Below are 25956 nucleotides of genomic sequence, written 5' to 3'. Positions count from 1 at the left end.
ATTGATTCTGGTAAGCTCTATAAACGGAGGACAATTGGGGGGGAGTCGGAGCCGTATTTCCAGGTCTGCCAGATGTGTCTTGGGATTTGTTTAGATGGATCATATGGGAAATGTAGGGACAACTGTTCACGAAGATCAATTAGATAGTTTGGTTTATGTAAATATTGAGCATCAGAAGAATTGAATTGGAAAGTTTTTAAATTTAAAACGTCATTATTATTATTATTATTGTTATTGTTATTGTTATTATATGAATGTGAGGTAGTTGGTAAAATAATTTTATTACTTAATCTGAGCTGTGAGACCCAGCTAAATTGTTCATTTAATTTTTTATTTGATAAATGGAAAAAGGTAACTATTATAGTCAGTATAAGAACTGAGGATAGGATAGATCTAAACCTTTTGAATCGAAACAGTCTACCAAGCGAAACCATCAAAAATGTAATAAAAATAAATCAAATAACAAAAAACTTTCTATTTTTTTTTTTTTTTTTTTTATTTTGTAATTTCTATTATGTATTTTATTGATCAGCTTGTTCAAGTCAACTAAAGAAAGAAAGAAAGAAAGAAAGAAAAAGAACAAAGCAAAAAAAAAAAAGCAAATAGTTTATGCTAAAATAAGCTTATTACGGCTAATTTCTTGTGTCAATTGGTTGTTTTTATGTACACCGGTTCTATATAGATATATATATACCAAGACATAACTGTCAAAAGAATTGTACGTATATCACACACAAAACTAATACCACCAGGTACCCGTCCATACCTACAAATAAATATGCATAAATGTACAAACATATGTGTACAAGTATGTATGTAAGTTTGTATATATATTTATAGGTATGATATAATATATACGTGTGTATGTATATATCTATGTATGCATGTAGATAGTAAGATAGTAAGATAGGCGGCATTTGTTCAAATGAAAGAAGTTTGTTTGAGAGAGAGAAAAAAAAAAAAAAAAAACAAAAACAAAACAAAACAGAACAGCACAAATAAACAACAAAAAAGTAAGAAAAAATATATAAAAAATGTATGAATAAGGAAATCACCCATTTACCCAAACAGGGAAAAAGACAGTCTGGATCCCATACGCCCACACACCTGGCAAGGGGGACGGACACGAACAAAAAGCAGCAAAGTGACGCGCACGGGTGTGTGAGCGGGAAAACGAGTCTAGAAGCGGGCCTAAAAGCAGCATTCAAGCAAACAAAGAAAATATAGTAATAAAAAAATAAAAGGGGAGAGGAAGAAGAAGAAAGAAAGAAAGAAAGAGAGGCGGAGACAGGAAAAAGCAGTTCATCGTTTCTTTCTTTCTTTTTCCTTCGCCTTCCCTCGCCTTCCTACCCTTTTTTTTTTTTTTGTTTGTTTTATTATTTTTTGCCAATTTACGATATTGACAGATTTACAGATTCTCTACACGCACGTTGCAATCATCGAGTTCCCTGCGCAACGTCTCTGTTGCCACGTGATCTGTGGCTATGGCCCTTGTGAAATCCGTCAGGATTGTTGTCTTGTAGCCGAGTCGGGCAGACGAAACCGCACTATTCTTGACACAGTAGTCTAACGCCAAGCCGACAACAAAAACCTCCTCGATCCCTTGTTTCCGCAGCAAGCCGTCCAATTCCGTCTTATGGTCGTCCCAGATGTCGTTGAATGCGGAATAATATTCTCTGTCCTTCAAGTATCCTTTGTCAACAACAACAACATCAACATCAACACCCTCTTTCTTTTGTTGTTCCCTCTCTATGGCCTTCGCAGCTATTTTGTTTAGTGGATCCACCAGTTGGCCGCCCCATGTATTTTGAACACAATGGACTGGCCACAGGGTGGATTCCTGGGTGACGGTTCTGTTTCGTGGATCGCAGTACTTGTAACTAGAGAAGTCTGGTAGGTTATGGTTCTTCGCAAAGGATATGTGGTCCGCTGGGTGCCAATCACGAGTCAAAACTACGAGGTCCCACTTGTACTTGCCAGCTTTGTCTTCAATTAAATCAACTATAGGCTCGACTATTTCCTCACCCTTGTTCACATACAGTTTGCCATCTTTCCTGGCAAAATCATTCTGTACATCAATCACTAATAAAGCTTTCATGTTTTAAATAATCAATCTTGTTACTTTACACACACACATACACACACACTACTGTTGTCTTGTATGTATATGTAAGAACGTTTAGTAATCTTCCTCATCATCATCATTTTTCTTTATTTTTTTTTTATGTTTATTTTTCCCTTTATATATATATATATATTTAAAAAGAAAAAAGAATAGATAGAATCAGAAATATATATATATATATATATATATATATAAAATGCATACTATTAGTAATGCATATAGTATAATAATAATAATAATAGTAGTAGTAGTAGTAGTGGTAGTGGTAAATCTTACTCCTGTAGTTTTTCTCCCCACCTTCATCCCAACCCTTCTCAAATATGAAACAGGTACAAGTAAATGATGATGATCAAGAATCTATACTATATATAATAATCCAATCCTTACAAGCAATAGACCACTTTAATATAGACAAAAACAACAATGCAACAGATTTGGAAAATATACTCTACTCGTTGATCCAGATGTTTCGACACTTACAGCATGATACAGTTCTATCTTCCCTTCACAAATACTCCAAGACTTTGAAACAATCGAATAATGTGTTTAAAAATATTCTATCAAGCCCCATCGACTTCAAATTGGATCTCTCTATTATCCTATTTGCATATCTCTCTATCTATCCAGACTTCGACCAGTTGATAATATATTCTGATTTCCAAGAAATCATCCCATTGGACCAAAAACATCCACATAACACCACAAGGGATTCTCCCTTGCCCACCGTCTTCAGCATCATCAAACAGATCGAAAATTTTAAAACATTTGATAAAAAATTGTTGTCCTTCCTAAACTGGGATATCTCAAGAGAAACAGTTTTAGAAAATTGGATTCAATCATCCAAAATATTACAAGATTATAACAATAATAGAAGTGGGATTAGTACTACTAATGCACCTGTTTTATTTGATTTACTACAGAATGAAGTTGATCTGCATTTCTATCTTATCAACTATATGTCTTCAAATATCGATCCGTTACAATTCACTATTCATTCTGACCATTTAATTCTCAAATTATACCACAGGATTATCCTTCTGGATCCAAAATGGGTCCCCAGGAACCTTTATAATCAAACGGTCACCACTCTCTTAAATATAGACAAAGATATTGATTCCGTGGAATTCAACCTGCAGGTCCTAATGGAATTGATCGACCATCCGGAGTATAACCTTCTAGAGATGCCCAAATTCGTCATTCTTCTATACCTCTCTCTTTCAAGATTGAAGACCGTTCCATCTACACAATTACACGAAGTTCTAACCACACTGGGTACCACACAGACTCTGTTGTCTCTGCTTAATATGTCACAATTCATCATTGCCCGATTTCTAAATAGTATCTCTTTGGTCTCTAAAGGAATACCTGATACTGGCTCCAAATCTGTTAATTCTAAAACTAAGCTATTGGACCCGTTGTATAAAATCCCTAGATGGTTTCAACAAGAAATGCTGCCTGATATCCCTCCAATATCTAAATCCTTATTTGTTTTCGACACCTCCATGAAAAATGCTATGGCATTATCATTGGTAGACATTCTGACTATCCTTCACCAATGTCTAAATTTAACAATCATAATACATAACAATATTATCGATCAATATTATGCTTTGAAACTTAACGTATTCCAATACGAAGAGTCTATAACTGTACAAGTAGAATATCTTTTGAAACAACAATTCTTCCAAAATAATTATATACCACTTTTTTCTACTCTATTAACTTTAATTAACATGTATCCTCATGAAAACATCCACAAAAACAGCAATAGAAGTACTCTTAACGACTCATCCTCCATGCCTGTTAAGGATCAATTCTACCAAATGCTTTATAACTCCAATTTCACACTACACAATATCAAAAAATTAATTACTTTCAATTCAATAAAATATATTGAGTCATTAATTACATCATATAAAGATATCGCATTATATCATTTGCTTAAATTCATATCTCTAATTTCACAAGAAAATCTATTTTTACAAAAAATTTCTATAAAGATTCTGAACCATTTGTTCTTTCATAATAATGATAACGATTTCATTTTGACATTATGTCAAAAAAATGAATTATCATTTAATGAACTTTCCACATATATTAAACTTTGGAATGACGGTACAACAAATTACACATTATTTTATTCCGAACTATTAAATGAAAAACAACCAATGGTCGATATTGGAAAAGTCTCTTTAAGAAAACTACAGAAATTGATTCCAAATTTGGATAAAGTGATAAAATATCACGAAAATCAAAAACAAAAAGTCGTTACACATTATGTTGATAAATCAAAGGATTTTAAAGATTATACCTCTTCTATCCCTTCAAATGAGTATAATTTTGCCTATCAGACAATTGACATAATCAAAAATAATATAACTAACAATTATAGCAGTAACAACAACACTAACACTAATAACGCCAATAGCAATAACAATACCCAACCAGGCTCCTTCCCACAAACAATTCAGCCTACTCCACAAAAGAGGATGAAAAATTACATGTCAGTCAATAAATACGATGCATACACTGCACCAACATTTATTCCTTCAGGAAATAACAGTATGAACAATAGTACCTTAATTAATACAAATAACACGTTTAACAATAACATCAATAATACTCATGATACTCTTTTGAATGGTTGTTATACACCACAAGCACAACAACTTATCAATTCTGGAAGTAATATTTACTCCACTCCATTGACATACATTCAACAACAACAACAATCTATGACATCTAATTTCAATGGCATTAACATGGATAATTCTAATCCAATGAACATGAATTTTCAAGGTATGAATCAAAATGAAATATATAATAACACACAAGGAAATTTTCCAATACAATCTAGTTTCATGGGCACTTCTCAAAACGTATCTCTATCAGGTAATAACAATAATAATATTCAAATGTTATCTCCAACTAATGTCATGTTTGCATCTCCATGGAATGATTCCTCTACGATGAGTTTGAATACACCACAAAATAAGATTGTTAATACAGGCAAAGACTATATTCTTGGCGGACACCATCGAATGCAAAACAATAGCAGAGCACAATCCATCCATATAGATCAGTTTGAGAATATTTAACTTTTGATTTCCCAATATAGATAATTTGAAATCCTTCTTTTGCATTGAAAATATACAATTATCTTAACATATTTTTTTTTGTTTTTTGCTTACTTATTAATTGCTCTTTCCTTTACATAATCCTAATCATTAGACTTGTGTGTATCATATATAGTGACAAAATTACAGGCATAGCACACATACTTACATATAAAGAAAATAAATGTTCTTTCAAGTACAATTAATTATATTTCCTTTTTACTTTTTTTGATTTACTTTATTAAACAGTTTTCTATACGTATATTGTTTTCAACATAACCTCTGTAAGAAGACGAAAGAGGAGCCTTCTTACTTAATATGCAAATCTTATCATGCCAGCAAACAAGATAGAAATCTTACTTTGGTTTCACATTAAGTATATCATGGAGGGAAATTTAAATAGACAAAAAAAGCTATTATTATATCTTAAATCCACAAATATAAATGTTTTACATCTACTAAATATTAAATACATTATTTATTATAATTAGTAGGATGTTTACACGTTCACAAACTTTCTTTTCACTTAAATAGGTGACGGAATCTAACGATCCATGATTAATTTACTGATAGTACAATTGAAGAAAACTGTTTTACGTGCAGAAAGAAAAAATAATTTTCTTTGTGAATATTATGGGGAGGGGGATTTTTTGACGCTATAAAAAAAATTAAAAAAAAAATAATAAAAAAAATTTTGTAAACAAAATCCAAGAGATGAGATGAGATGACTTTTGTCATCTGATAATATAATACATATAATATAGTATTTGCAACACTCGTATGCAAATATCTTAAACTATTAATACATCAACCGAACAAGTGCATAACATGGTATTAAAATCTACATCTGCTAGTGATATATCCGTGTATCAAGTTTCTGGTACAAACGTATCTCGTTCCTTACCAGATTGGATTGCTAAAAAACGTAAAAGATCTTTGAAAAATGATCTAGAATATCAAAATAGAGTTGAATTAATTCAAGATTTTGAATTTAGTGAAGCTTCGAACAAGATTAAAGTAACTCCAGACCAACAGTATGTTATGGCCACAGGTACTTACAAACCTCAAATCCATCTGTATGATTTTGAAAATTTGTCACTAAAATTTGATAGACATACCGATGCAGAAAATGTGGATTTCTTATTTTTATCTGATGATTGGACCAAGAGTGTACATTTGCAAAATGATAGATCCATTCAATTTCAGAATAAAGGTGGTCTTCACTATACCACGCGTATCCCCAAGTTTGGTAGAAGCATTAGTTATAATAAAGTTAATTGTGACATCTATGTAGGTGCCAGTAGTAACGAACTTTATAGATTAAATTTGGACCAAGGTAGATTTTTGAATCCTTTTAAGTTAGACTCAGAAGGTGTAAATCACGTTACATGTAATGATATCAACGGGTTGGTCTCAGTGTCTATGGAGAAGAATATTGTGGAATTTTGGGATCCAAGAGCCCGTTCCAAAGTAGCTAAATTATTTTTAGAAAATCCATTCGATAATAGTCCATTTCAAGTAACTACATCTAGTTTCCGTCAGGATGGTTTGAATTTTGCATGTGGTACATCTAATGGTTACACATATCTTTATGATTTGCGTACATCTGAACCATTGAAAACCAAGGATCAAGGTTATGGATTTGATATAAAAAAGATTATTTGGTTAGATAATGTAGGTGTAGAGAATAAAATACTTACCTGTGATAAAAGAATTGCCAAAATTTGGGATAGATTGGATGGTACAGCCTATGCATCTATGGAACCAAGTGTTGATATTAATGATATCGAACATATTCCAGGTACAGGTATGTTTTTCACCGCAAATGAAGGTATCCCAATGCATACATATTATATCCCACATCTGGGCCCATCCCCAAAATGGTGTTCCTTCTTAGATTCCATTACTGAAGAATTAGAGGAGAAACCAAGTGATTCTGTCTATTCCAATTACAGATTTATCACTAAAGATGATGTTAATAAATTAAATATTAGACATCTTGTTGGCTCTAAAGTTCTTAGAGCATATATGCATGGTTATTTCATAAATACGGAATTATATGATAAGGTTGCTTTGATCTCTAATCCAAATGCATTCAAAGATGAAAGAGAGAGAGAAATTCGGCGTAGAATTGAAAAGGAAAGAGAATCTAGAATTAGAACTTCAGGTGCAGTACAGAAACCAAAGATTAAAGTCAATAAGAATCTTGTTGAAAAATTATCGCAAAAACGTGGAGACTCTGTGGCTAGTAAGGTTATTGAAGATGACCGTTTCAAAGAAATGTTTGAGGATGAAGATTTCCAAGTTGACGAAGAATCTTATGATTACAAACAGTTGAATCCAGTTAAATCTTCAAAGGAGACTGATGAAGGTGCAGCTAAACGCATTAGAGCATTGACTGCTGCTGAAGAATCTGATGAGGAAAGAATTGCTATAAAAGAAGGAAGAGATGAGGATTCTGAAGATGAAAGTGATGAAGAAGATGAGGGAGACGAAGAAAATGAAAGTGATGAATTAGATGAACAAACAAAGAGAAAAATACAGAAACAAACTGCAGCATTAGAACGTAGAAAAAGAGAGAAGGAAGCCTCAGAGAAATTTATGACTCAATTAAGTGTCTCTAATTCTGTTTTTAACAGTAAAGTTAATGAGGGTATAGAGAAGAAGGTTACATTTGGGGATCAAGTTACAAAGCTCAATAAAGAAAAGCTTGCTAAGAAGAATGATACCTCTGTGTTACATCGTAATCATCGTGGGGAAGCTGAACTTACATTTATTCCAAAGAAGAGGGAAAGAAAACAGAAAGTCAAGAAACACTCTGATATAGATAGTTCAGATGATGAATCCAAGAAGGATAATGGTAGAACTAAACAAAGATATACAGGAAGAAGAAGTGCTAGTAAAAATACCTTCCGTGGTATGTAAAATTTAAGTCAAAAAAATCAAGAAAGAAAAGAAACGAATTGATATCTCCCCCATCGTATATCGATGGTTATACACCAAAATTATTCACTTTAGCATGAAATTACATTCTTTTATCATTCTTCTATTAGTATATCTATATATATATTATTCGTGATGATACATATAATATCATAAAATACATACTGTACATTATTTCAACAAGGTAGACATTATATATGCTAATTTTACTATTTGTAATAGTATATAGCAGCCTAATACCGACTCATGTTGCACTTCAGCTGGTATTGTTTCTATCTTAGATTATTACGTCTTTTTTATAAATTTCTGAAAGGAAAAGCTTTTAAAGTCCTTTTGTCCCTTTTGTGTGCACAGAAAAAAAGTTGGCACTGTTTTTATAAAACAAAATTTGTGAAGAATAAAAAATCGAAATAGAAGAACAGAAGTTAAGTGGAATTATGTGATTGATAGAACCCTTGTTCATATCAGGGAAAGATTGAAAAAGATATATACACACAAAATTGTGAAGGTAAAAATTTGACAAACAAACTGTCTAGATAAGATATTAATTTAACAAAGCTGATTTAAATATAATCGTCCTAATTTATATAACTATTATTTAGATTTTATTTTCATTATACATTGATAATACTATTCAACTTAGAAAAGGTATCATTATAAATAAATTGTAAAAGAGATGGGGATCAAAAAATTTTTTAAGATCAAACCACCTCCAGAAGATACAGTGGAACAGAACAGAGAGAATTTGAGTCTTGAAGGAATTACTGTTAAGAATTCTAAAGCAGTTAAAAGAGAGAAATTTGCGGCTTATGGTCAGTTTGCTAGAGAAAGAGCTAGTGATAAAATATACGCTCCACCAGGTTATGAGGCATATGCCAGACCCCTGCAATTTGGATCTAAAGAAGAAGAATCAGAAAGCAATGATAATGGCGATACTGATGTTAGTAACACAACCCATGGACAATCTGCTGATTCTACCAAGAAGGACCAACAGAAAAAGAGAAGTATATTTGGGAGGAAAAAATCATCTAAACCTAACGAAGAAAAGGAGGAGGTATCTAAGGATCAATACGATCCATATGCAGTCAATACGGATTTAAATGCAGCACCCTATTCCATCCTTAACAACGACAACCTAAGCACTAGTTACAGCTATTCAAATAGCAATAGTAGAGGGTCTAGCGTTCCTATAACTGACCCATACTCTGCATTAAACTATAAACGTAATAATGAAAATAGAGATTCTAACGTTTCAAACAATAATATAACAGATCCTTATTCACAGTTAAACAAAAATGTTCGAGAACGTTCTTATGAAAGTAGTAGAAATGATAGTTACGCAACTAAAATTAATGATTATGATAATATGAACAATGGATTATCTAGAGGTTCTAGTTTTAATAATACAACTTCCAGTGATTCTTTGAGAAATCCGTATGGTATACAGAATACAAAGGATAATAGTAACATATACAATAACATTGGCATTAATACTCGGAGGGAGACCTCTGAATCAGTTACCTCCAATCAAGATGGGATTAAGGAAAATTCTAAAGGTTCACTAGCTGTTGCTGCCCCATATAGTGGTAGGATTAATGTCTCTTCTCGTACAATAGGAGGCAGTGTTCCAATAAATTCTAATACAATTAAACAAACATCTCCAAGTCATATAAATAATCCTTATAGTAATATGAGTGATATGCCATATGGTAGTTATACAAGTGGTAAAAACTCCAGTAATCCATATGGGACCATAAACAATGATTTATATGCTTTGGGTATTAATAATAATAGTATTAATAATTCTAAAAGTACTAGTAACATATATAAGAGCAATCCGTATGAATTAGATAAAACATCAGCACTTAATAATACAACAAGTACTGGATATAATTTGCCAACAACAACGTACGATAAACTACCTAATCAGAAATCAGAAGTATTTTCAAATTCTGTTCAAAAAGATAATGATCTTGATTTTAATAAACCTTTACAACAAGTCGATGAAGATGAGTGTGGAGACGATTTAAATGCAGATTTAACGGAAAGGATGCAACGTGAACAACAACAGCAAACATTGGAACAAGTGCCATATAATGCTGCTTTAGAGACTTCCAAACAGACTGAATATGGTGGGTATTACGAATCCCCAAGGTTAGAGAGTAGAGGATTCAAAACATTCGAAGAAGTCCAACGTGAAGAAGAAGAGAGACAACAGAAGGAAGAAGATGAAGCTGTGGATGAATTAAAACAACAAATCCGGTTTACGAAACAAAGTTCAGTAGCATCGACAAGAAAAACTTTAAAGATGGCACAAGAAGCTGAGATGGCAGGTATGAATACGTTGGGTATGCTTGGTCATCAAAGTGAAAAATTGAATAATGTGGAAAGAAACCTTGATTTAATTAAGATTCAAAATAGAGTAGCAGATGACAAGGTGGCTGAGTTAAAAAAATTGAATCGTAATATTCTTGCTGTTCACGTATCCAACCCATTCAATTCGAAAAGAAGGCAGCGTGAAAGAGAAGAAAGATTAAAAAATAGGAAAATTGAAGAAAAAATGATGATGGAGTATACTAATAGAGAATTGGGGGAATCTACACAACGTATTGAGAATGCATTGAACGCAAATGCGCATAGTGATAATGGTATCCGTGAAAAATATCAAAGACAAAAAGTACTTGAAGCAGCTAAGAAATATCAATTTGAAAATGATGAGGAGGATGATGAAATGGAAATTGAAATTGATAGAAATTTGACTCAAATTCAGCAACTAAGTGGAAGATTAAAAAAATTGGCTGTATCTGTTGGTGAAGAAATTGATGCACAACAAAAACGTCTTGATAGAATAGAGAATGATACTGATGATTTAGATATTAAAATTAATATGAACACTACAAAATTGTCCTATATCAAATGAATCTGTATAGAAAAATTAGATGATAGCTGAACATAAGTTGTTTTATTATAATGGTAGTTATTTTTTTTCTGAGAGTGAAAAGATAAGGTAGGTTTGAAATAGAATGAAATGCTATATTTATTGATTCGGTTTATCAAAAAGTCATCTATATATATTTTTATAAAAAAATAAAAATAATAAACTGATGTAATGCAGAGTAAGTAAATAATTTTTAGAAGGTGGATATTATGAATATAGTGTTTTTTAAAAGTTTTTATCTTCAGATAATAAAGATTAATAATGCATATTTAGAATTTTGTGTTTTATTTTAACTTAATGTTTTTTTATTTTTTTTCTTGCTGTTGTGAAGTTGAATATGTTTGTGAATTATTTTTTTGAAAGGAAGGCAAGTGCTAGAGATATACTTAATTAAATATTGTTCAACCATATTTTGTAATTATTTTCTGCTATGCAGTCATTAGTATTGGGTATCATGAAGTCATTATTATAAAATACATTATTGTTACGATTATTTGTTGCAATTAAGCAAGATTGATCTGGTTGGCTTGTTGAAATAGTATCGTGGGACAAATTTTGTTCTTGCCAGATTGGTAATAATAAAGGCGTAGTGATAATAATATCATTTACACTTGTTACACTAGATATTTTTCTTCTGCTACCATTCTTTACATTAGACTTTAGGAATGATCTGTCTATGGATTGGCATGATTCTGAACAATACAGCTTATTAAATTCATAATTTGAGTTTGGTATGATTTGTTTATCACAGATAATACAATAATTATTGAATGGTGCCATTTTTTTTTGTTTAAGATCCAATTGAGTAAAAATAAGAGTTTTTATGATTGTTGATTTATGTAAATAACTAATTGCCTTTATACAATTCTAGAGTAGCTGGAAATTGTATACCGGCTTTCTTATTTAATATAAGTAAAAGAAAGTTATAGAGTTAATACAATGCCAAATAGAATCATAGCTGAATTGTATGTATAATTATATATATATATATATATATATGACCTCATCCCCCAGATTGGCGTAAAATATCCCTTAGATCAAACCCTACTTCTATATTTACAACTAGCTACGGTTACTGGTACTTAATAATTGCTATTAAAAATAATAGAAATAACCAGAAGGAAAGAGACTGTTTCGAGATGATTCTACCTCGATTCTATAAAAATCTATTTCAATCTATTATTAATTACTATTATATCCACTACTTCTAATTTAATGGGGTGTTATTGCCATAGTAACACAGATCTGCTTGTTGTTTTGTGTAAACGAATAACGAACCTACCACAATAGAAATTGAAAAGCAATAATAAAAATAACCCGTACATGTGTCTAAAAGGACACCTCGATCACTTATTGGAAGCCCCTCCACCTTTTGCGAATCTCATAAATTGCTATTGTTCTATCTCATGTTACAAGATAGAACCAAACCAACAAAAAAATACTATAAAATGTTGGTGACGTTTCATAGAACGTTAAAGAAACAGTAAGATCATTTTGGAACTTTTAAAAATAGAACAATAGAAAAAAATAAAAAAAAAAAAACAGAAAAAAAAAAGAAACGAGACAATATAACACACTGTGTGATACAAGTTTAACTAACAAGAACTAACTAATAATTGATAATTACTCTCATTTAGACAGAAATAGTAACACGTATAATCAACCCTAAAAGAGTAATGCGGTTTTATCGAAACAAATATAGATTTTATGAAGTGTCCCTTTTCTATAGAAGGCATACCAATGCAAGTATCATTTGGGCCAGCTAGAATAGCTAGAGCTAGATTGATTGGATGGGAACGTATATTAAATGATAAAGTTTTATTCTTGAAACGTCACGAATGTGGCTCTAATAATCTCGAATTCTTTCCTTTTCTCTTTTCGTAAAGTGATTAAAATATCACCAGATAAATTAGGATTTAACCTCTTTTCTTTTTAATCTTTAAAAATAGCAATAACCAGAAAAAAAAAATACTCATGCGATTGATGAACATTATTATATTGAAAAAATAAAAAGAAAAAAAGGTCTTTAAAAGTCTATAGAATATATATTGGAATTAATCTATTAGAACTAATTTTACATATTGTTTTCATAACAACATGTATGATGCATATTAAGGAATATTTGAAGGACAAAAAAAAAGCACTCTTAACAACACCCTAACCAGTTGGAAATTGGAGTGGAAGACTTCTTATAGGTGGTAATAAATTTTTAGACCGGGTTTGAGGCTGATGCTGAGGTTGAGGTTGAGATTGTTGTAGTAGTAAACTTGATTGTTGTCGTTGTTCTTGTAATCCTTGTAACTTACGATCTATTTCTTCCTGGAAAATTGCTGAAGAAGAAGTAGTCAATGCAGAGAGATTGTAAAGGTTTGTACTACTTGTTGATCTACTCAGACTTGGTGTAGAAGGTCTAGATTTCTTACGGGATGATTCTTGTAAATAATCGTCTTCTTCTTTTAATTCATTTTCTAAATCTGAATCAGAATTGTCTCCGTATGAGAAATTGCTGCTATGATTCTTGATAACATCTGTCTCTTTAGAGATAAGATCTTTCAAACTTAATGAGGAACTAGGTCTTTTTAAAGTATCTGTAGAATAACTGTTAATTATTGTCATTGAATTATTTGCAGTGCTGTACTGTGTTATATCTGTTAATGATTTAGGTCTTGGTATTATTTCATGTCGTTGTGGAAATCCATATGAAGGCTGGTTTCGTGTTGGAAAATGATCAGGCACATCCATATATATTGGTCTTAATATAGTACTGGACCTATTTGTAATGGAAGGCTGGTTCTCCTTTGAATTATACAAAGGTGTCATCATTTGTAAAGATGACAATGCATTCAATCTCAGTCTACTATTGTTTCTCGATAATATTGGATGTTGTTGGGTGACATTTGGTTTATAATGTGGTTGTTGTTGTTGCTGCTGTGGTGCTGGTGGTGCTGGTGGTGGTTGATTATAAAAGTTGGCTATTGGTTGCATCGCATTATCGAAAGATGTTTGTGAAACTGATCTTGTAGTATCAGAGAATTTTGGCGAGGCAGTTAAAGTTGTTGATAATTCATCATCACCAATATGAAAAGTCGACCCTAGTTTTGTAGTAGACTCATTTGTAACTATACTACTTGTTCCATTGTTAGCTTGTTCACTTTTCTTCTTTCTACCCCTTTTCCGTTTTGGCGTTGGATTAGTATGGATTCGTTTATGTCTTGTCAGTTCATCAGATCTACTAAATTTTTTTGAACAATTTGGGAAATCACAAGCATGTGGTTTTTCTCCTGTATGTGTTCTCATATGTCTCGTTTGATGTTCCAATCTATGAAATGCTCTACTACAAATAGGACAGACATGGGGTCTTGGTGCATCATCTCCATTTTTTTTCTTTTTGGAAGTCTTAGACTCGTTTGACGTCGAGTTGTTGTTAGAAATACTAGAATTTATTGAATATGTACGAATGTTGGACTCAGTTGAAACGCTAGACGTAGTCATTCAATATTGGTTTATATGTGTATGTATATATGTATATATAAGTTTTTTTTTGTTTTAATAAAATGTGGGAAAATAGAGTAATAACAATTAATAATACAGAAAAGCACACAACTTTGTATATATCTTTACAAATGTAAAATTTTATTTGTTTACTTATGCACTTCAAATACGATGAGGACTTCAAGTGAAGTCACAATAGATTGGAAATATTAGCGTCTTTTGTTTGACTCTAAAGCAGCGCAATGGATTAATGTTATTATTCTACGTAATTTTTGATATATCTGCTTGCCTTTTATTGATGAATTGTTAACATCTTAGCATATTAATCTTGATAGAAAAAAATAAAAATAAAAAAAAAAGACGTAATTTGTAAAGGAGGAAAAAAAGTTAGGTGAAGTTTCTTTTTCCCTTGCAATAACATATTTTTTTGTGTTTTATGCAGAAATTGCGCCCTCTCCTAAAAATTGTTTGAAAGATCGTTAAATACGGACTTTTTTCTGTCAAGAAATGTTTTTCAGTTAGGGTATGGAGTGACTGCTTTACTTGTTCTAAAAACGTATTTTTAGGGTTAACTTATGTCACGCAGGTGTATGTGGAAATATCTAATAGTGGATAATTGTAATTCTTTATTTCAAGAAGATAATTATTGAATTATAATATATGTATATATATATATATATATGAGGGTTACAAAAAAAAAAAAAATAAAAAAAAGATGAATTAATAGGTTTGTTATTGTTAAATTATACTAGAAAAAGAAGGATTGAACCTTTCTTGAATACTTTTGGGAAACTACAAAAATTTTAACTTTTGACAAAACTAATTATATATGAACAAGGCTATAAGAAATGTACAAAGTGTTTGTTTGTTTGGATGTGTGTTTTTAAGTAAAACCATTCTTAATATATCTTTTGTATGTTTTTATAAAAAGAAGATACTTTTTATGAAAGTGTTTATAATATGGTTTTATAAGAAGTTGTTTGGCACGTTCAGTAGCAGTGATAGATTAAGTAGGGTTAATTATGTTTCCAAAATGGTAACATTCTTAATTTTTTCAGGTTTTTCAATCATTAAGGTAGGTCATATTGTTGAAATAATCAAAAATCGAAAAAAAGAAAAAAAAGAAAAAAACGAGCATATCCAAATATGAGAATTGAGGTACATTTTTTAGGGGAAATTTGTTTTTCTGAAACTTTCCTTTTTTTCTATTTTACCCCACTTTCCTTTAAAGAAAGAAAAAAATTATATTGCTGATTTCAAAGAACAAAAGAAGTCAAATAAAGAAATTTTTTCTTTTTTGTTTTTTCCTTTTTCAGTAAATGAGGTCTCGACTCACAGTCTGGTTACGTAATCAGAATACTTCTTGTTCGGTTCTTATTAATTAATTGAAACCCATTGAGATTTGTATGATAGGAAATATATGTATATATAGACATAGGTACATAGACGAGGTATCATATGATTGTCAGCTGTCGAGTGAGTATTATTTAACTGAATCCCTATGCATTCGACAATGAGGGAAAGAAGGTGATAGAAATGGGCGTCTGCAATAAAAACTTTTTCTTTTTCCTCTAGGAGGTAAATAAACTGCAGCGGAGAAGTAACAGTGGATGATTGCTTGAGTTGTGCATGAGTTGTTATAGTTAAATGACTAAGTTATATCAATTGGTATAAATAAAAATATTTTTACTCATGATCTATATAAAATTAGATAATGATCTTGATGTGTTATTATTAATTTGTCAAACATCGTTCCAGTTGCTGATTTTGTAATAGTGGTTAGGATTACCTTTTAATAACAGAGCTAACATGTGTTGAAGCAAGAAAATTGTCTCTAGCATGACCCTCAATCGTCAAAGAGTTCTTGCACAACATCTGACGTGATTATCATTTCCTGGCATGAATCACTTAATTAGATTTAATGCCTTATCCAAACTATTTGTATAAGTGGTTGTCCCAATCATTCTCCATTGATAGTCAGATATTACCTGCAGGATTGCATATTTACCAGATATTAGTTAGATTTCTTACGAGTTGTTTGTAACCTATCAAAATAAATCCATTTTCGTAAAATTTTCTTTTCTTTAATAGATTCTACTAAAGGTGCAGATTGTATTGTCTTTATATTACAAAGGGGGTCTTTTTATACTCTAAAATAGTACCCTTTATATATCTTTAAATAATCTATTAAAGTATATTGATCATTCAAACGGAGAAAAGTTGTTTGGGTCACTTTCTTTTTCTTCTGGTAATCTATTTTTTGTTTCTGTTTTTGTTTTTGTTTTTGTTTGAACGAGTGTAAATTTTTGTATATATTAAAATTAGCCGCCCACTTATTCAATATTTTAGAATATTTCTTTGTGCAGAATATATATATGTATGTATGTATATGTCTGTGTATTTGTGTGTGTGTGTGTTTATTTTTCCTCCTTTGTTTAAAATCTAGGATATAACACTGGAAAAAGATCTTTCTTTATAATCTTTTATACATAGACTGACGTATACGTTTGTATATTTATATATATATATTTATTTAAAAATGGCAGGTCCAAATAAGTCTCAAAATAAAAAAACGAAAGGTATTGATAGCATATCAAATAAAATTCAAAATGATGAAGATGTTGTTGAAAAATACTTGATTTCACAGCAGAAACCCTTTTCTATCAATGATATGGTATTAAATTTAAATAATAAATTTAAAAAGACACCTCTATTAAAAATTTTGGAAGATTTACATAAAAAGGAAAAAATTATAATTGTAACATTTGGTAAAACCTCAATATTTGCTTCCAAAGATATTGTTAAAGAAATATCAATAAAACAAAGAGATGAAGAAATTGCTGGAAATCAGCCTAGTAGTAATCCTTTACTTTTATTGGAACAGATTTTACAATTAAAAGAAGAACAAACTGAAATGAACAGAGATCTCAAACAATTAAATGATTGTATAAATAATGAAAAGAAGAATCCTTCAAATAAAGAACTCCCTACTTTAATTAAAACTTTAGAAGGAAAATTGGTTCAGGTGTGTGAGGCTATAGAAGAATTAAAAAATCAAGAAGATAATATTTATAGGGACTCTAAAAATATAAGTAGTGAATATAACAGCGGAAACAGTAGTAATGTCCCACAAACAAACAAAGATTTATTAGCGTACATAGAAAAAAGTGAAAAAATATTAACAAAAGAGATGAAAACTAGAAAACAAATTATAAAGAATATTTTGAACTTATTGTTACAAAATAAAAAACCTCAAGAATTAAAGAATATCCTAGATGATATTGGTTTTGAAGAAATACATTAAATTTTGGCCTCTGTTGTTTCAAACCAGGATCGTTTTCTTATTTGACCTTCACCCAAAAGCAAAAGAGAACAGATACTCAACTAAGACGTACTAAGTTTTTTGAGTATTGCTAATTACTGTAATGTTTTGTTTTCTTGTTTTTCTTCAATAATGTTTTAATAACATTCATATAAAAAAATAAAAAAAAATAAAAAAAAGTGAATCTTCTTAAATCAGGATATATCTCAATATAATACATCGAAATAATTATGTTTCATCTTTTAAAAACGAACATACAACAGAGAATATGGTTAAATCTATTACATTTCTATAATTTATCTTAGTACCGAGAAAGAGGACCAAAAGAACATATTAAACATCATTGGAATGGAAAATAGAACAAAGAAGTTTTCTCAAGAATCAATCCACAGGATTAAAGGAAACTATCTTCTGGATACATCTTTATTAAGTAGATCCCAAGTAAATTCTGGTTTAAATGGGTTGATCGCAAACCAAAGAGAAAGAGAAAGATTGTTCTATGACATTGTTCATACTGATAATATTGAAGTTAAAGAGCATGGATTAAGGAAACTTCGAGAAATTATTATTTCTGTATTTGAATCACAAAAGAATAATTCAGCTTTTATTGATTTAGTTAAATCTTGTTATCAATTAACTTATGAAATTTTTCTTGAAGAACAGAAATATGTTCAAATAGGTGGCATTGTATTCCCTTTTTTAATCAATAATATGCCTGAATTGGCTTATACTATGGGATTTGTGGAATTGTATATTTTATATCTTTCACATTGGGAATTGAATCTCTTCAAGTCGATCGATATTTTAAAACAGTGTAAAACGCTTTTGTCAAAACAACAATATCAATATCTTTTACGGATGGTCCTTATCTTTTCTCAAGATATAGAGCCACCTAATATGTGGTTCCAATTATTAAAATTCTATAATAGTAATAAGTTAATCATGGATTTTTTGAATAAAACAAAAATTGTGCAAAAGGTTCAGTTTAGGTGTTTAGATATGTGCCAGAGGAGTTACAATCAATTATCTTTTGATGTTTTTAAGCAAACTTGGCTTCAACATGTGCCTTTAGATGCAACAGTGGAAACAAAAGCAAGAAAAAGATATCTTTTTGAAAAATTATCAAATGACTCTGAAATGATCTATTTTAAAAAAAGGCCTGTAAGTTGAAACATTATAAATAGATGTCTGTACAAACTCCTAACAGAGTTACTTAATACTATTTTTTTTATTCTGAAAATAAAAAAGAAAAAGACATAAAAGTCATTACCTTTTAGTTTTGGATATACAAATATTTTCTTCTTTTCACTTTTACATAAAATAGGTCTGTTTCACTGAACCAAAGCATCATGCTTAAATCAATCCCTTATATAGTAGGCACTTTAATTTTACTGGTATCTATTGTTAGATCGAATTTGAATAGTACATTGGTGGATCTTGCCAGTGAATCCTTACTGTGGGCACCATATCGTTCACAATGCTATTTTGGTATCAGACCTCGTTATATAAACGATACTCCTTTTATTATGGGTCTTATGTGGTTTGATATAAATAGAGTAGATGCAATGCCTAATTTAAGACACCAGGTTGATATGAATGATAAGTTAGAAAAGTTTAGCTGGATAGTCTATGATCCAAGAATTGGTGGGACTGAATCCATTATTGATTACGAAAATAATGTAAATTTGACGGTTAACTTTGTAAAAAGTCACGATGGAAAGAACTGGGTAACAAGAATCTCTGGGCAGTCACTTGATCCTGAAAAGAATAGTGCTATTTCTATTATTACATATATGAATCAGAATGTTGGTAGTGGTAACACAGGATCTGCTAAACCATATTTAAAATTGATTGATGTTTCAAAGGATAAAAATTTGGTATTTGAAGGATATTCTTCTGAATTAAGCAAATATTCAGTTACTTTTAGAGATAATTATGGTAATTATTTTAGAAATAATAGTCTCTCAAATATGGAAATCTTGCCCGGATCTGACTGCACTAAAACAAGTCATGTTTCACTGACAGTCCCTGATGCAGAAGTATGGAAAGCAAAGGATATCTTTCAAACACTGTTGTCTGACTCTATCAAGAATATCATTGAAATAAAAGGTGAAAATATAGATACAGCATATGCACCAAGTATGTTAACTTTAAGAAATATCTACAATTTCCCACCTGGGAATTTCCATTTTATACAAAAAACTTTTGCCTGTGATTTTAATAATAGTTTTCAATTTGATATAGTATACAACAATATGAAGGATAAGAAAGAAAATATTTTAAATAGAAAAGATGTAACTAGATTGATTAATGTTGCTATTGATGATATTAATGCTAAATTTGATCAACAGTTTGCAATTGGAGAGAGTGAAGGAGAAGAAAAGAGGTCGTTTGCCTTAGAAATATTATCAAATCTTTTAGGTGGTATTGGATATTTTCACGGTAACCAACTCATTGATAGAACAACCAAATTTAATGAAGATCAATTTGATCAGATTAAATTAGTTAATGGACAAGAAGAAGGACCTTTTGATTTATTTACTAGTGTTCCAAGCCGTGCATTTTTTCCCCGTGGATTTTATTGGGATGAAGGTTTTCATTTGTTACAAATTATGGAATATGATTTTGACTTGGCATTTGAAATAATAATTAGTTGGATTAATATGATTGATGAGGATGGTTGGATTGCAAGAGAGGTTATCCTAGGCCTAGAGGCTAGAAGTAGAGTGCCTGCTGAGTTTCAGGTGCAAAGCCCACACATTGCAAATCCACCGACTTTATTATTAGCACTAAGTGAAATGATATCAAAAGTCCTTGCTAATCAAGATGGATTGAATTCAAATATAAATAAGGATATAGATCGTTTTTTGGTGAATAGAGATAGAGAACAATTGAAGTATTCATTGGATTTGATTACTAAGTATGTATCAGATATTTACCCCAAGTTGAAAAAACATTTCGAATGGTTTAGGAGGACACAAAGGGGATTAATTGAGGAATATTGTGAGTTATTAGAAGAAGACCCGGTGTGGGATAAATTACATAAGGATGACTTTTATAAATGGGTTGGTCGTACCGTTAAACATTGTCTACCAAGTGGGTTAGATGATTATCCAAGAGCGCAACCACCAGACATTGCTGAATTGAATGTTGATACACTTACTTGGGTTGGAGTCATGGCAAGATCTATGAAATTAATTGCTAAAGTTTTAAACAAGAAAAAAGATGAAATGGCTTTCGCTAGGATAGAGCAGAATGTCATGGAAAATTTAGAAAATCTACATTGGAGTGAAGATTATGGTTGTTACTGTGATATTTCTATACAAGAAAATGAAGAGGCAGATGAAGAAGAAATAGTTCATATATGTCATGAAGGTTATGTTTCACTATTACCATTTGGCCTTAAGATGATTCCTCGTGACTCATCCCATTTAGATAAAGTGGTGAGATTGATGGCAGATAAGGATAAATTGTTTTCTCCATATGGTTTATTATCATTATCTAAGAGTGATGAGTATTTTGGTACAGATGAGAATTATTGGCGTGGTAAAATCTGGCTGAATATCAATTATCTATGTTTAGATGCCATCAATCATTATTTCCCAGGAATTTCTTCAAAGACCTCGGAAATGGACAGCACCTTTGCACTTGCTAAACAATTATTTACAGATTTAAGGCATAATCTCATAGATAATGTCTATAAAGTTTGGAGGAATACTGGATTTGTTTTTGAAAATTATAGTCCGCTTGATGGGGCAGGAGCTGGTGCTAAACAATTCACTGGGTGGACCAGTTTAATAGTAAACATCCTTGGATTTTAGTGATATTTCATTTATAACTATGCAAGTATGTAGCCAAGAATCATGCTTTCGATATACCATAACATTATACTTTCTATATTTTTAGGCTATTATTTACCAAATAAAATTGTTCTATTGTAGTATTTTTTAGTTTCTCGCGATTGCATAACTGTTCTTATCCCCAAGATCATGATTCAAGTTTTTTCTTGTTATTCATCTTTGAAATGGGTAATGAAAATAACATATTCTTGGCATAATCGTTATAGATTTCCGTTTTTCTGTTTGTTTATTTGTTTGTTTGTTTGTTTGTTTATTTATTTATTTGTTTGAAGATCCGTGTTATTTGGCGAGGGATTTCCTTTGGTTTTTTATTTTTTTTTTGGCGCCTCAATTGTTTTTTTTTCTGTGTGTTTGGATGTCAAGCTTCGTTGTCCGAAAGGGAAATGGAGAAGACCAGCATTTAGCCAGCCGGTCGATGATGAGGACAAAATCTTTAAACTAGAGAAAACTGTGTATAAAAGTTTTGTTTACATTAGCGATGAGCTATGTGATGAAAATTAGTAAAGATGAGCTAGTCAATATCTGTTTAGCAAACATTAAAACTTTGCTTTTGCTTTCACTTTTCAAATGCTGGATTGTGTATGAGCTTTGTGCTTTTAGTTTATAGGTATTGTTTTTTCACCTTGTGGTGAAGGCCCTCCTAACCTGTTCACAAATTAACCATGTTTACACAACGAAAGATACGGGACTAATGTTTATTAAATCCTGGTATAATGCTTATGATCATTAGGTGTAATGGATATAATGTTTTTTTTAGCAAGCATAACTGTACAGGGGTTGAAGTAAGATTCACAAGTTTTTCAAATATATAAGAATGACACTAACCATAATTTCCTAATGGCTCTTGGAGGTACTCCATTTTCATTCCTAGCCGTTTAGTTGTAAGATTATAGGATAACACAAATATATCCAAAGAAAAAAAAAAGCTCCACCAGCGATTTATTCCTTAAGTTAGATTCAGCTTTCATTCGTGTTTTGTTTTATTATTGAATTAACTTCAAGTGTTTGTTATTCACATAACATCTGTTTGGATAATACATATTTTTATTTCATACAAATTTTTGGTCTTTTGATATATTATAATATAATAAAATGCAATTAATAAATTACGTACATATACTGCTTTTTGTGACAGTATTAGGCACTTTTTCTAATGCTTTTCCACTTTTTAAAAAGAGGGAAATAGTTACTCGAATATATACAGCTAGTACAACAAATACAGTCACTGATTTTTACTCTACTACAACAAAAGTTGTGATTGCCCCAACTGTTTATTATATTGTTGATGGTGATACAACCTCAACCAGCACTGCTATTCCAAGTGATGTTGACTCAACTGCTACTCCAACAACTACCATTATTTTAAACCGTAAAGATTTAGGAAAAGAAATAGGTGGTTTTGTAACTTCGACTTTAAACCCTTCCTCCCTTAGTACAGAAACAACAGTCTCCCAAGATGTTGCTCAGGTTAGTACAAGCACTGATGAAAGTTTATCCACTCAAGTCCCATCTTTCAGAGTTACTTTGACTTTAACTCCCTCTAATACTCCTTCGGAAGCCTCTTCTTCCTTCGAAAATAATAATTCTAAATCACCTGAGGTTACTATTCATCTTCATGAAACTATAGAATCTAGTGGTATTCAAGTGATTGTATCTACTACAACCCAACAAGGTAACGGTGAAACTCAATTTTCCACACATATTACATCTAACAATAATCAACAATATACATTATTACCTGCTTTTACTTCTATTGCAACAACGACAGATGCTGTGACTAACAACAATAATGCTGATTCGACTGATTCAGATACGTCACAGGAAACTACTTCTACGGTTGTCACCAGTGTTGAAATGACCACTGAAACGGCATCTTCCCCATCTAGATCTATGCTAACTTCTATTCCATATGCTTTGACTTATTCTCCATACAATAATGATGGTTCTTGTAGAAGTGCTAATGATGTTTACAGTGATCTTCAGATAATTAAGAATAAAGGTGTGAATAGAGTTCGTATCTATGGTACTGATTGTAACTCACTTGAAACTGTGGAGTCTGCATGTGCTAAACTAGGTATAACAATCAACCAAGGTCTTTGGATCAGTGATGCAGGTGTAGATTCTATCGATGAACCATTGCAACAATTGATAGCATACGGCCAAACTAATGGTTGGGATATTTTTGACTATATTACTGTTGGTAATGAAGCTATTAACTCTGGCTTCTGTACTGTGAGCGATTTGATCAATAAGATCAAAAGTGTAAAGAGTCAACTAAGAGCAGCTGGTTACATGGGTCAAATCACAACTAGTGAACCTCCTGTTACATTTGAAAGACATCCTGAATTATGTACGGAGTCAGAGATTGATTTTGTTGGTATTAATCCACATTCATATTTTGATGTCTATTGTGATGCTGCAGGATCTGGTGAATTCGTTAAGGGTCAAGTTGAAATTGTTCAAAAGTCTTGTGGTACACCTAATGTGGTCATTACAGAGACTGGTTATCCATCTCATGGTGATGTAAATGGTCAAAATGTGCCAAGTAAAGCTAATCAATTGATTGCAGTACAAAGTATATTGGATCTTAACAGTGATGTTACTATTTTAAGTTTTACTAACGATTACTGGAAAAATCCAGGTCCATATGATATTGAACAATTTTTCGGTATTAGAGATATCTTACCTTGAAATGATATGGATCACAAAGATAGCATACCAAAAGAATAATTTTCAACGCATTTCATAATAATAATGATAATATAAAAGATATGTTATGTATGATAACATATGATGGACTCATTGACATAATTATTTTCTTATTTCAAATATTCATTTAAAAAGTAAAAATTTGTATAATAATAACAATAATAGTATATATATATATGCATATATAGTTTCAATTGTATTTATATTTAGTAGGCGTTTGTTTTATAAAGATATTGAAATGATAAGAGGGGTTTAAGGATTTTAAAGGTAATTAGCAATATTAATTTATGTATTATATATAATATCTATCAGGTTTTATTTAAGGGATATCAGTAAAGCAGAAACAATAGAAATTATATAATCGGTTTAGTAATTTAGAATCAGTGACTTTATATATGTTCATATTTTAATACACTATTTAAAATCAATCCATTATAAGTTGTAAACATTTATCCTACAGGTTGCAACTTTAACATATATACAATAACAAACAAGATTCAATAAGTATATATTCTTTAAAAGTATATAAAGCGATAAAAATGTATTAAATCACTTAGACTCAATTATTGAATATTAGAAGATATAAAAATAGTAAATAAAATTATATACTCATTTATTCAAAACGCTTAAGCTAAAGAAGTTAAGATATCAGAGTCACCAGCGTCTAGGATAGTAACAACACCAACTCTGAATAACTTACCGACAGCAGTACCCAATTCGTTGTTACCACCTTGGAAGTAGTAGACCTTGGTCTTGGATAACATGGCGTAATATTCCAATTCAGACTTTCTTAAAACTGGGGTGTTAGCAGCAATAATAACTAACTTGGACTTACCTTGTCTTAAAGCCTTGATGGTGGACTTGTAACCTAAAGTGTACTTACCAGACTTAACAACTAAGGCTAACTTTTGGTTGATGTTTTCTTGGTTCTTGATTGGGGCCTATTTAAAAAACAAAAAGAAAAAAACATAAAATAAATTTATGCTTCGAATAATGGTACAATTACTCAAGTCATAACGATGCTCTTTGTTAGTAAAACTATGTTCTAAATTAAAAACAAAAAAAATTAAATAGTCATAGTGTAAAAAATGATGCATACAATTTATACTAGCACCTGTGTCATGCTTAAACTACACGATGAATATTTGTTCATAAACAAAATTATACTGACCATCTCTGCGAATTTATTGATATATATAACACTCCGGTCTATACTTGGGGATCTCCTTCTAAAAGATGTGTAATGTCAAAGGGACCTATGTTTTGTAGAAAATTGGAGATGAGAGCATGCTATACTTTACTCGATGTTGTTAAGTGGTTTAAATACAACTTTATCGATGTGAAAAATTTCTAAAAAGAAACCGAAAAAAAAAAAATAAAAAAATATTGCGTTTTGACTGTTTTTAATCATGCCTCCGTACACCCAGAAAACTATATTAAAAAGTACTTTA

At 30.9% G+C, this 25956-nt stretch overlaps 12 protein-coding genes across 12 annotated transcripts; 7 read left to right on the top strand and 5 right to left on the bottom strand.

Moving 5' to 3' along the window:
- Positions 1 to 17: 17 nt before the first annotated feature.
- PWA37_005430 (uncharacterized protein) lies at positions 18 to 434 on the bottom strand (the record flags this gene model as incomplete). Its single annotated transcript, XM_064861872.1, has 1 exon — positions 18 to 434. The coding sequence occupies one exon, from the start codon at positions 432 to 434 to the stop codon at positions 18 to 20; it is 417 nt and encodes a 138-aa protein (XP_064716827.1).
- Positions 435 to 1408: 974 nt separating this feature from the next.
- PNC1 (nicotinamidase) lies at positions 1409 to 2098 on the bottom strand (the record flags this gene model as incomplete). The annotated part of the gene is made up of 1 exon (XM_064861871.1): positions 1409 to 2098. One exon carries the CDS (start codon positions 2096 to 2098, stop codon positions 1409 to 1411), a length of 690 nt encoding a protein of 229 aa, XP_064716826.1.
- A 347-nt stretch (positions 2099 to 2445) lies between these two features.
- Positions 2446 to 5223, top strand: VIR1 (Vir1p; the record flags this gene model as incomplete). The annotated part of the gene is made up of 1 exon (XM_064861870.1): positions 2446 to 5223. One exon carries the CDS (start codon positions 2446 to 2448, stop codon positions 5221 to 5223), a length of 2778 nt encoding a protein of 925 aa, XP_064716825.1.
- Positions 5224 to 6069: 846 nt separating this feature from the next.
- Positions 6070 to 8166, top strand: ENP2 (ribosome biosynthesis protein ENP2; the record flags this gene model as incomplete). Its single annotated transcript, XM_064861869.1, has 1 exon — positions 6070 to 8166. One exon carries the CDS (start codon positions 6070 to 6072, stop codon positions 8164 to 8166), a length of 2097 nt encoding a protein of 698 aa, XP_064716824.1.
- Positions 8167 to 8860: 694 nt separating this feature from the next.
- Positions 8861 to 11104, top strand: SEC9 (Sec9p; the record flags this gene model as incomplete). Its single annotated transcript, XM_064861868.1, has 1 exon — positions 8861 to 11104. The coding sequence occupies one exon, from the start codon at positions 8861 to 8863 to the stop codon at positions 11102 to 11104; it is 2244 nt and encodes a 747-aa protein (XP_064716823.1).
- Positions 11105 to 11512: 408 nt separating this feature from the next.
- On the bottom strand, positions 11513 to 11902 carry ECL1 (Ecl1p; the record flags this gene model as incomplete). The annotated part of the gene is made up of 1 exon (XM_064861867.1): positions 11513 to 11902. One exon carries the CDS (start codon positions 11900 to 11902, stop codon positions 11513 to 11515), a length of 390 nt encoding a protein of 129 aa, XP_064716822.1.
- Positions 11903 to 13279: 1377 nt separating this feature from the next.
- MIG1 (transcription factor MIG1) lies at positions 13280 to 14614 on the bottom strand (the record flags this gene model as incomplete). The annotated part of the gene is made up of 1 exon (XM_064861866.1): positions 13280 to 14614. The coding sequence occupies one exon, from the start codon at positions 14612 to 14614 to the stop codon at positions 13280 to 13282; it is 1335 nt and encodes a 444-aa protein (XP_064716821.1).
- Positions 14615 to 17153: 2539 nt separating this feature from the next.
- On the top strand, positions 17154 to 17918 carry HOP2 (Hop2p; the record flags this gene model as incomplete). Its single annotated transcript, XM_064861865.1, has 1 exon — positions 17154 to 17918. The coding sequence occupies one exon, from the start codon at positions 17154 to 17156 to the stop codon at positions 17916 to 17918; it is 765 nt and encodes a 254-aa protein (XP_064716820.1).
- A 366-nt stretch (positions 17919 to 18284) lies between these two features.
- On the top strand, positions 18285 to 19106 carry PWA37_005422 (uncharacterized protein; the record flags this gene model as incomplete). Its single annotated transcript, XM_064861864.1, has 1 exon — positions 18285 to 19106. The coding sequence occupies one exon, from the start codon at positions 18285 to 18287 to the stop codon at positions 19104 to 19106; it is 822 nt and encodes a 273-aa protein (XP_064716819.1).
- Positions 19107 to 19285: 179 nt separating this feature from the next.
- Positions 19286 to 21757, top strand: CWH41 (mannosyl-oligosaccharide glucosidase; the record flags this gene model as incomplete). Its single annotated transcript, XM_064861863.1, has 1 exon — positions 19286 to 21757. One exon carries the CDS (start codon positions 19286 to 19288, stop codon positions 21755 to 21757), a length of 2472 nt encoding a protein of 823 aa, XP_064716818.1.
- A 1131-nt stretch (positions 21758 to 22888) lies between these two features.
- Positions 22889 to 24487, top strand: SCW11 (putative glucan endo-1,3-beta-D-glucosidase; the record flags this gene model as incomplete). The annotated part of the gene is made up of 1 exon (XM_064861862.1): positions 22889 to 24487. One exon carries the CDS (start codon positions 22889 to 22891, stop codon positions 24485 to 24487), a length of 1599 nt encoding a protein of 532 aa, XP_064716817.1.
- Positions 24488 to 25131: 644 nt separating this feature from the next.
- Positions 25132 to 25679, bottom strand: RPL30 (60S ribosomal protein eL30 RPL30; the record flags this gene model as incomplete). Its single annotated transcript, XM_064861861.1, has 2 exons — positions 25132 to 25446; positions 25677 to 25679. The coding sequence occupies 2 exons, from the start codon at positions 25677 to 25679 to the stop codon at positions 25132 to 25134; spliced, it is 318 nt and encodes a 105-aa protein (XP_064716816.1).
- Between the last annotated feature and the right edge of the window lie 277 nt (positions 25680 to 25956).

Source organism: Arxiozyma heterogenica, assembly GCF_036370985.1.
Source record: "Arxiozyma heterogenica strain weizmannii chromosome Unknown scaffold_9, whole genome shotgun sequence".
Taxonomy (NCBI): domain Eukaryota; kingdom Fungi; phylum Ascomycota; class Saccharomycetes; order Saccharomycetales; family Saccharomycetaceae; genus Arxiozyma; species Arxiozyma heterogenica.
The sequence above is the reverse complement of the archived record's forward strand: the minus strand, read 5'-3'. Positions and strand labels throughout refer to the sequence as shown.